This window comes from Oryx dammah, unplaced genomic scaffold, assembly GCF_014754425.2.
Source record: "Oryx dammah isolate SB20612 unplaced genomic scaffold, SCBI_Odam_1.1 HiC_scaffold_15, whole genome shotgun sequence".
NCBI classification, from domain to species: Eukaryota; Metazoa; Chordata; class Mammalia; order Artiodactyla; family Bovidae; genus Oryx; species Oryx dammah.
Window position 1 is genome coordinate 44,176,740 of NW_024070199.1, and position 9,880 is coordinate 44,186,619.

Genomic DNA, 9,880 nt, shown 5'->3' on the forward strand with positions numbered 1-9,880 from the left:
AGAGCATATTGTGAGCTGTGCAGTGTCCCCGAGAGCCGCATCTGGGCAGATCCCGCCCACCTGGCTACACCATGTAGCTCACACGTGGTGTACGTGTTGCGCTCGGCTCTCGTATCCAAAGCAGACTCCATGTGTCCACCACATCACGGTCCCGAGAAAGGATTCGAGGAAAGGGCTCACGTCCATGTGGTGCCAGGGACCCTCAGAGGCAGAGGCTCCTCCCGCCCAGGCTTGGGCAAGGTCAGGCCTAGGAGCAAAGCCCAGGAGAGCGGCAGACACGGCCCACATCCAGGGCCTCGCGGTACTTTCAACGTTGACAATATCGTACCCCATCCCACAATCTTGAAAAGGCTCCCCCGGGTGCGACGGGGGCAGAGGCGGGGGGCAGGACGCAGCCCACACAAACGGAGGGACGCGGTCTGAGTGGAAAGGGGTCATTGCTTTAATTCAGGTCAGGACCCACCCCGGGGGGCCCGCCTGCCCCATCCCGAGGCAGAACCACTGGCCCTGTGTCAACATGATCGTTACAAAAATAAATATGAAAAAAAGCAGCCGCTCTTTAGTGATCGTGGAATTAATCTTAACAGCAATTAAATGTGTTTAAGCATCTGGCATGTCTCCTAAATTGCACCAAAAGAATCTGGAAGCACTTGGTTTGGCCTCAGAGGCAACCCAGAAAGGAGGGCAGGGGGGGCCCGGCCCCAGGCCCAGCTGAGCGCGGTGCCCGCCTGGCCCGCAGGTCACATCTCGGAGTCAGCGTACATGCCATTGATGAGATAGTCCACCTGCGTGTAGTCCTTCTTCCTGTAGCTCTCGTAGGCCTGCAGCGCAAACAGGATCAGGACCGTGATGAAGAGGGTGACCCCCAGCAAGAGCACCGCCAGGAGGAAACTTCTGTTCACTGAGGACAAGGCCAGGGGCTCGCTGGAGACCACCAGGTACTGGCCCTGGGTACTGGGCTGGCACAAGTCTGTGGGTGGCACCTTGGAGTCCCCAGGGGTCGGCCCCAGGGAAGTAGTACCAGGCGTGGCCGCAGGCTCAGCGTGCTCTGGCATCTGAGCCGTGCCCAGCCCTGCGGCCCCCGGCATGGATGTGGCAGGGCTGGGCTGTGTTGTGGGGGTTGTGGCCTCCACCACGGGGGCTGGGCTGGTGTGAGGTGTGGAGGCTGCCGCTCTGCTGACGGTCGGCTCGGGGGCCTTGGTTGTGGAGCCCACGGTCATGGACACAGAAGCCGCAGATGGGGAGGTGGGCTCCGGGGTTGTGTTTAAGAGGGTGGGTGCAGGCCTCTGTGCCATGTCATCCACAGTCCAGGGCGTTGGCCTTGGTGCCTGGATGGTGGGGCCCCGCGTGGACTCACTGAGTGCTTGAGGACTCGAGGGTGTCAGGCTGGCGGTGGGCCTGGGAGGACCGTGTGAGCCTGCGGGGCTGCTGACACTTGTGGGGGTCACAGCAGTGGGCTGGGCACTTGTGGCCAGTGTGCGTGTGGCGGGCAGCATGGCCATCGCTGGCCTAGACGACGTGCCGTTGCTGGGCGCCCGCGTGCCAGTTGAGGACAGGGTCCTCCAGGCAGATGCCGGGGCAGGCGGCATGGCCGTCGCCGGCCTAGACGACGTGCCGTTGCTGGGCACCCGTGTACCAGGTGCAGACGGGGTCCTCCAGGCAGATGCCGGGGCAGGCGGCATGGCCGTCGCTGGCCTAGACGATGTGCTGTTGCCGGGCGCCTGCGTACCAGGTGCAGACGGGGTCCTCCAGGCAGATGTCAGGGCGGGCGGCACGGGCGCCCTGGAGGCGGCTCCAGCCCGGGTCCCTCCAGCCGGCGCAGAAGTGCCCACGTCTGTCCTGTCTGTTGCCCCCGCTGTGATTGCAGGAGAGGTGTGGTCGCCTCCCCAAGTCCCTCTGGTCAGCGTGACAGGAGACGGTGTCGCCGGGGTCATTCTCTCAGCTGTTGTGTTCAAGACTCCGGTCGCTGTTTGCACGGATGAGTTTTTCTCCGAATGGTCCCACGTCTGGTTGAGGACTGCGTACCGTTAAGAGTCAGAAAAGGAGAAAGACAAATGATTGTCTTCTCATTAGAGAAGTGGATTACTCAGGTGGATTATTCAGAGCCGGTCTGAGTTTCTGGCCCATGGGGCTGGCTGGGGAGGACGATGGTGACGTGGGGCCAGGTTTCCCTCATCTCACCGTGCACCTCTGGCCTGCAGCCCATCATATGGGTGCTCGGCACTGTGGTTAAAATACTCCTTTCCTCTCTGAACCCCAAATGCATGGGAAGACTTCAGAGCTTCACCCGTTGATCCAATTCCCAAAATATCGAAGTCTCACATCACAGGTGTGATTCACCATTAAAAAAAAAAAATCTATCCAACACACACTCAGGTTTTCAAAGCAGCTAAATCCTTGCCCAGATATTCACACCGTGCCACAACTCTCGGCTTTATTGAAGGACTTACAGAGAGATTTCTGGGGATGCACAGTGCCTGGCACAGAGAAGCGCAGCTAAATGTGATGTTTGGGTCAACCAACGCCCCAGTAAACACCGGGCTTACGGAACAAATGAAATTTTGCAGGACCCAGTGACTAACCCTCGCAGGGCTCAGAGGCTGGGTCCCACGTTGGCTGGACGAGCCTTCCCAGCCCAGCCCCCAGGGCCCCGGCAGGCCCGTCCAGTGGATGCATGGCTTTCTCACTTACGTGGATGCTCAGACATGTGCAGGCTTTCGGATAAGGACCAGGAGGAAACCCAAACGAGCACGAGGGCTGTCCACATCTTGCAGGTGGGCCAGGAGCGAGGCTGGGTGGTCCCCGAGGCTCCCAGCTAGCCGCGCCTCAGGCTGCTAAGGGCTGCCTGCTGCTTGGCCGAGGGACCTATGGTCAAGACAGCAGGCGCCTGGTCAGGAACGCAGGGGCAAGGGCTCCCGTGTCACGGGCGAGGGAGGGCTCCGGCGGGCTGCAGGGTGCAAACCCAGCCAGATGGCCCCCAGGGCCTGGCATGTGGGAAGGGTGTGCCGGTTCTCAGCCACTTGTCTGGGGATCAGCCCAGTGCCTGCTTTCATGGGCTTAGAGCACTTCTTGACCCACTTTCACCACGAGTCCCACCATCCCACCCTGGAGTTCAGAATATGAAAGAGCAGCAGAGAGAAGGTATAAAGACTTCCAGTTACAAGATCACCCAAGTCCTCCTCCTGAATGTCTCCTGCAGCCCGCAGGACCTGTGATGGCTGACCGCATGTGGACATGCCACGAGCAGCCAGCCGCCACCCATCCACCCATCCAGCGTGCCCCGCGTGAGTGCCCGCTCACGTGCCAGGCAGAGGACTCGGGACAGAAAGACGAGAGCCACACGACTCTCTCCTCCAGAGGGAGGCACAGAAGAGGGGTCACCGCAAGCTGCTGCCAGCGCAAAGTGGAGCGTGACTCAGGGTTGGGGAACGGCAAAGGGATGGTGCCTGGGCTGGCCGTGGAGCGGGAGGCGGAGGCTGGCCCTCCGTGTGGAGGCCCCAGAGGCGGGTGGGAGGGGACTGGGGCCCCTGAGGGCGCCCCCCACAAGCAGTCCTGCCCACAGGCACCCTAGGCCATCAGCGCAAAGCTCTGGAGTTCCACAGAACATCTTGGAAGGGAGCCTTCAAGTTGCCCTGAAGGAAACGTGCTGACCGACTCCTCGCCTGGCATGATCTAAGTGTTGCTCTCCACGGACCAGCAGCCGGGCTGGCTCCCTGGCCTCCCAGCAGCCCCGAGAGTCACCTTCAAGCATCCCTGCCCTGGCCCTGTGCCATCTGCCACTCCACAGCTGCCAGAGAGATTTCTGTAACCCACAAAGCCCACCCTGCCTCCACTGCTTAAACCCCTAGTCTCCCAGGATAATTCCAAAGCTTACTGACCAGGGATTTTGGCAGGAACTAATGCCTCTGGCTGGTGATTTGTCAGGGAAGTGAATACTGAAATGTACCCGTGAATATTCACTGGAAGGACTGATGCTGAAACTGAAGCCCCAACACTTTGGCCACTTGATGCAAAGAGCCAACTCATTGGAAAAGACCCCGATGCTGAGAAAGATGGAAGGCAGGAGGAGAAGGGGATGACAGAGGATGAGATGATTGGATGGCATCATCGACTCAATTGATATGAGTTTTACGCAACCTCCAGGAGATGGTGAAGGACAGGGAAGCCTGGCGTGCTGCAGTCCACAGGGTCACAAAGAGTTGGAGATGACTAAGCGACTAAACAGCAATGTTTAGGTAATAGAAGACGCGTTAACACGTCTCTGGTCAGTAAGCTGTCAGCATGGCGAGGCAGCCTTCCATGTCTGACCCTCCACCCTTCCTGGATGCGCCGACTTCCACCAGACAACACAAAAGGCCTGCAGTTCCCTGCCCGCCCCCGTGTAGCTTAAAGGGGCCCCTCGGGGTGGCTTTCTGCCTCCTGTGAGTAGCAGGGACATTGCAGGGTGGCCCCAGGACTGGAAAAAATCCCCTCAGAGCACAAACTCTGCTGCAAGGCTGTGCTCTGCCCCCCAACCCCCACCCCACCCCCACCCCTGGCTTCTAACCAAGTGTCACTAACTTCAGTTTAGCCTCATGGTGCGCTTTCCCGCCAAAACTGTCCCATCAGGGTTCCTGGGGTCTCACAGGTGTCCAAAGGTCCCTGGGCCCTACCAACCACAGAGTCGCATCTGCTCTCTCGAGTGCGAAAGGCATCCTTTGTTCTGACAGAAACACGTGGGGGTTGGGTGGGCGGAGAAGAAACAGACCCATGTCACGAGTGAGGACTGAACCAGGGAGGTTTCAGGCACAAAGAGTTCACACACCACCCCCACCCCGACCCGCCCACAGCTGAAGCAGATGCAGCTGGACTCCCCATAAATAAATGGATTGAAACGGCTCTCTCTTCAGCCAGTCACACCCAGTGAGTGCGCTGACAATACCCCCAACACCAAGTCCCACGCGCTCCCCATCTGAACCCTGGATCTCAGGGCTTCCAGAATGCACCCCGGGCCTTAGGGCCTTCCGCTGCCCCCTCACTACCAATCTTGAGAGCAGGGTCAGCAAGCTTTTTCCTGTGAGAAGCTCAATTGCAAATATTTCAGACTCTGTGGGCCATGCGGTCTGTCTTGGCTCCTCAAGTCTGCAAAAGCAGGCATGGACCCTAGGCAGGTGATGGGTGTGGCTGTGTTCCAATAAAACTTTATTTACAAAGACATGCAGTGGGTGGGACATGGCCACCCCTGGCTCTGGGACTTCACTGAGCTTCAGCTGACGTTCCAGCTAAGGCAGGAGGAACCGATTCAGGGGGCTGAACGGATTTCCTCCTTCCGTCCAGCTCCTCACCCTGGAACAGAGGTGGACTATCCCATTCTTGGTCCAGGGACAGCGTCCAGGCGGTCTCTTCCTGGGGGCCCTTCTGCTATGACAGGCCCCCTCTGCCCCCACATTGCTGAGATTCAGCACCCCAAGGGGCTCCCACAGTCTCGTGGTATCTCAACACGAGGCCTAGAGGGAACCTTCCAGAAACAGAAGATGGCCAGAGGACCACATGGCTCCCATGCCCACCTGGGGAGCCCTGTCTAGGGCCACCAGAGAAAGCAGAGGCTCTGACGGCACAGCGCCATTGGCCAGGCATCCCGGTCACTGGATGGCTCGGCCCGCTGATGTTTGCACCTTCTTTTGCCCACCCTGACCCTGCAAAGCCCCCACAGGGCTGTTTCTGGGCTCCCTGTCTGGTCACCGAGCAGGTGGCCCTGCCCGCGGGCCTTGGGACACTCACGAGAGGCAGCTGCTCAGGGCGCGCTCCCAGGCTGGGCCATCTTCCTTGGAGAGCTGAGGGCTTGGCACTGAGGGCTCGCAGGGTGAGGTCTGGCTTTGCGGGAGGTGAGGGCAGCTTTGCAGGGCACTCCCAGGCCATGGCACGCTCTACGGCGCAGGTGGGATCCAGGTAGCTGCTCCACTCTGGTAAAAGATGCATCTAGGGTTTGGAAAAGGGCAAGTGCTCCTTAGGAAAAGCAGCGGGTAATCCCTTATCCACTGAGAAGGGAGGCATTTTCCTAGGAGCCAACCAAAACTTCAGAGGAGTCCAGGATACAGTTATAAAGATATGAACCAGCAGGCATGATTCCGTCATTGGTGAATACCTGATACACACTCAGGAAGAGATGCAAGAACTCACCACTTTCAAGAGTGGCAGACACAAGAGGTGGTGATGCCTGAGGACCACCACTAGCTGGCTCACAATCACAGACACCCACATGCACATGTGCCGACCAGGACACTGTGAGGCTCCGACACAGATCTTTTTGTCCCCCCATTCCTTATAGGCAAGACTCCAGACTCCATGACCTTCTCTCAGTTCCAAATGGCCTGCTACTTCTGCCAAGGTGCTTCAGTCGTGTCCCACTCTGTGCGACCCCATAGACGGCAGCCCACCAGGCTCCCCGGTCCCTGGGATTCTCCAGGCAAGAACACTGGAGTGGGGTGCCATTTCCTTCTCCAATGCATGAAAGTGAAACGTGAAAGTGAAGTGGCTCAGTCGTGTCCAACTCTTAGCGACCTCATGGATTGCAGCCTACCAGGCTCCTCCGTCCATGGGATTTTCCAGGCAAGAGCACTGGAGTGGGGTGCCATTGCCTTCCAGTTGCTGATCACAGGAGGAACAGTGATGAAACCCAAGGCAAGACTGATGGATCTGACAGATTCATCAAGATTAGGAGCGGGCCCACCCTGCATATACCCTAATCTTGTCAGCAACCTCACCCTTGTGAAACTTCGCAGAAGGTACTGCCTTGTTCCTTATCACATCCCCCTGACTGACCGTTACCTCTTCCTACTCACCAGGGAAGGGGGCCCAGTTCTTGAGGCCCTAGCCTACTGTGCCCCACCTTTGCATGGCAAGGTAAGAAAGCCACTCTTTCCTTCTCCTCCACGACTCTGTCTCCATATCTCTGTTTAGCCTTGGTGCACAGAGTCAAGGTTTTGGCAACACACACACACACACATGCACAGGCAGTCACACGCACACAGCTACACAGGCACTCAATCCATGTGCACAAGGCAACACAAGCATGCACACTGCCCCATGTGTACACGTGCAATCACACCTGTGCATGTGTGCAACCACACACACAATTACATACACGAGGTGTGCGTGCTCATGGAGCGTATCTCGAGCTATCTCAGGGAACTCCGCGGGTCTCTCAGGAAACCTCTGACGGCTCCCATCACTGCCTTTTCCCCCAGCCAGTGTGGCTGGTGATCACTGCTACCAAGACAGGAAGTGGCCGCTGTGTAAAGAGCAGGCCCTTGTGCCATGAGTTCATCCCTCTGGTAGGGTACAGCCCCCACCTTACAATCCCATATTTTAAATGTCAAGATTCCCCCGTTGGGACCTGTGCTAATCGAAGTTGACTCACAATGGAAAGTGAAAGTGAAGTAGCTCAGTCGTGTCCAACTCTTTGTGACCCGCATGGACTGTAGCCCACGAGGCACCTCCATCCATGGGAATTTCTAGGCAAGAATACTGGAGTGGGTTGCCATTTCCTTCTCTGAGGGATCTCTCCAATCCAGGGACTGAACCCGGGTCTCCTACATCGCAGGTAGACACTTTACCCTCTAAGCCACCAGGGAAGCCTGATGGAGAAACCATCACCAAAACTTAGTATCTGGTTTCCCCTGCAGAGGTTTTTGGTATTGTTCAGTCGCTCAGTCGCGTCCAACTCTTTGTGACCCCATGGACTGCAGCACACTAGGCTTCCCTGTCTTTCACCATCTCCCAGAGTTTGCTCAAATTCATGTCCATTGATTGGGTCAGTGATGCTTTAGTGAGCCTTAAAGGAGGGTCTGGCCTATTATTCTCATTATCTGGTGTAGAATGACTAGGCAGGTCAAGGTCTCAGAAAGAGATCCTTGGAGCAGGAAGGAAATGGTGTTAAATAAGAGAGCAGGCCAGGAGCAAAGATAGGAGGTTAGGCTGGTGCTGAGAGTTCTCATTTTCAGGGCTCAGTTCCTCACGAGCTGTGCAGGGAAGGGACAGGAGCCAGGCAACACTCCATGAGAAAGGCACCCTCAGATGTGGCCCTGGACGCCAACTTCATCCTCCTTCTCTGGCCCTTGACTTTGTGCTGCCTCTCAACATCTCCCACTTCCGATTTCTGTGCTCTCAATCTTGGCTTGATTTTAAACTTTTTTGAAACTGGGATATACAGGGTGTTGCATGCATGTTACCTGAAATCAGACTCCAAATTGCTTAATTCCTTTTTCTGGCTTACACAGGTTCCTGAGCCCAACACAAGTGTTACCTGCCACAGTCCATCACACTAGTAACTTATTTATCAGCGGCAGCGGCAATGTGACTCCAAGCTGGAGAAACGACACACTCCAAGGAATAGGGATTGCAGAAACAAACACAGGGCAAACCGCAGACATCTGTCCTGACACGTCACCTGGCTGAACTTTGGTATCAGAACGCAAGGAACACAGGCGTGTGGGTTTGTGCCTTTAGACATTGTCCTGGGTTCCAAAGGATGTGTGTCTGTGGCAGATGGGAACCTGGAGCGCTGGAGAGCATCTTAATTATATTGCTTCCTTCCAGGCTTCTGGAGTTTTGGGTATGATGCTAATTGCGGACCAAGAGCCTAATTTTGCTGGCCACATGGGTAAATTCCACATTCCTTTGTCCATCAGGCAAGTCTGGCCTATAAGCTGAACATCTGTATTGAAATTTTAGAGATGATTCCTCCAGAGAGGGGGGAAAAAAAAACAATATTATTAAAGGCAGATTTCTAAGTAGGTATTTATGTCTTATGGCAAACCATGTGGATGCTGGCTCCTCATACTAGCTTAACAGCTAATGGCAGAGACTAAGCGGCTACCCAGACTCACGCTGCGGAGGCAGGCAGGTTAAGTGGAAATGCATAAGCCCCTTCCAGGTAGAGAGGGCTTGGGGGAGGCCTGGGTCGCCTGAAAGGGCCAACTCTGTCGTTGAGGGCAACACTTCCTGGGGCCCAGCCTTGGGCCGGGCAGGACCTTTTAAGCATCCCCACCCATCCGGGTGTGTCCCAACTTTCCCTCCTTCGCTCCCAAACTGGATAGACCGCGTCTCTTCTTCTCCGGACCCGGGTCCTCTTAAGGCCCCCTTTTGCCTCCTGCCTCTCGGGCTCCCCCATCCCCGCTCCTCCCCCCGGCTGACTCCTCCTTCCGATCCTTCCGATCCTTCCTCACCTCAAATCGTCACCAGTGTGCACTCCGTATCCCCATTCATCTTGTCGCCGCCTCCCTCCTCCGCCCCTCGAGTCCCCCATGCACCCCACCTGCCCCTCTCCGCCCCCAAGCCGGTACAGGCAGCAGTGACAACAGCTCCCCGGGACAGCAGGAAGGCCCGCTTACCCGGGCGCGGCAGGCCTTGAGGCGGCCCGGCGGCCCTCAGGCGGGGAGAAAGCGCCCGCGGTCCGGCGTGGGGACGTGGCCGGCAGCGGAGCCGCGGAACCCGATGCCAAGACCGCTTAGGGCAGCCGCCCCAGCTTGGCCCCGCCCCGCCCCGCCCCGGAGGTGACGTCACGGGAGGGCGTGCCGGGTGGGCGGGGCAGCCTTGGACGACCCCGAAGCCCATCCCCGAAAAGAGTGGGGCTGCAGGAGGCGAGCCGGAAGTGAGGGGCGTGGCCGCACCCAAGGCGCCGCCCACCGCGGAGCGGCTCAGGTTACACCTCGAGCGCAGCCGGAAGTGGCTATTTTGGACTGGTCTCTGCCGGAAGTGGTGGTTCCTGGGGCTTTGCCACCTGGTCGCGGATACCGCCCTGTCCGGCCGAGGGTCTCGGAGAGGGTCATCTCAGACCTCCCTCGGCGACGTGGCTGTGCCACGTGTCCGCCCCCATCCCACAGACTTTATCCAGGCCCAA

General features: G+C 57.7%; 1 protein-coding gene across 1 annotated transcript; it reads right to left on the reverse strand.

Moving 5' to 3' along the window:
- Nucleotides 1-420: 420 nt before the first annotated feature.
- On the reverse strand, nt 421-9,507 carry CUNH11orf24 (chromosome unknown C11orf24 homolog). Its single transcript, XM_040255240.1, has 4 exons — nt 9,372-9,507; nt 5,761-5,958; nt 2,692-2,865; nt 421-2,017 (listed from the first exon to the last, which is right to left on the reverse strand). The coding sequence occupies exons 3-4, from the start codon at nt 2,765-2,767 to the stop codon at nt 741-743; spliced, it is 1,353 nt and encodes a 450-aa protein (XP_040111174.1). The 5' UTR covers nt 2,768-2,865; nt 5,761-5,958; nt 9,372-9,507; the 3' UTR covers nt 421-740.
- Nucleotides 9,508-9,880: the final 373 nt, after the last annotated feature.

Excerpts from the sequence above, each read along its gene's own strand:
- CUNH11orf24 (XM_040255240.1), bottom strand. The coding sequence starts at position 2,767 with ATGTGGACAGCCCTCGTGCTCGTTTGGGTTTCCTCCTGGTCCTTATCC. Across the intron at positions 2,018-2,691 it reads GCACATGTCTGAGCATCCAC|TCCTCAACCAGACGTGGGAC; the intron begins GTAAGTGAGAAA and ends AACGGTACGCAG.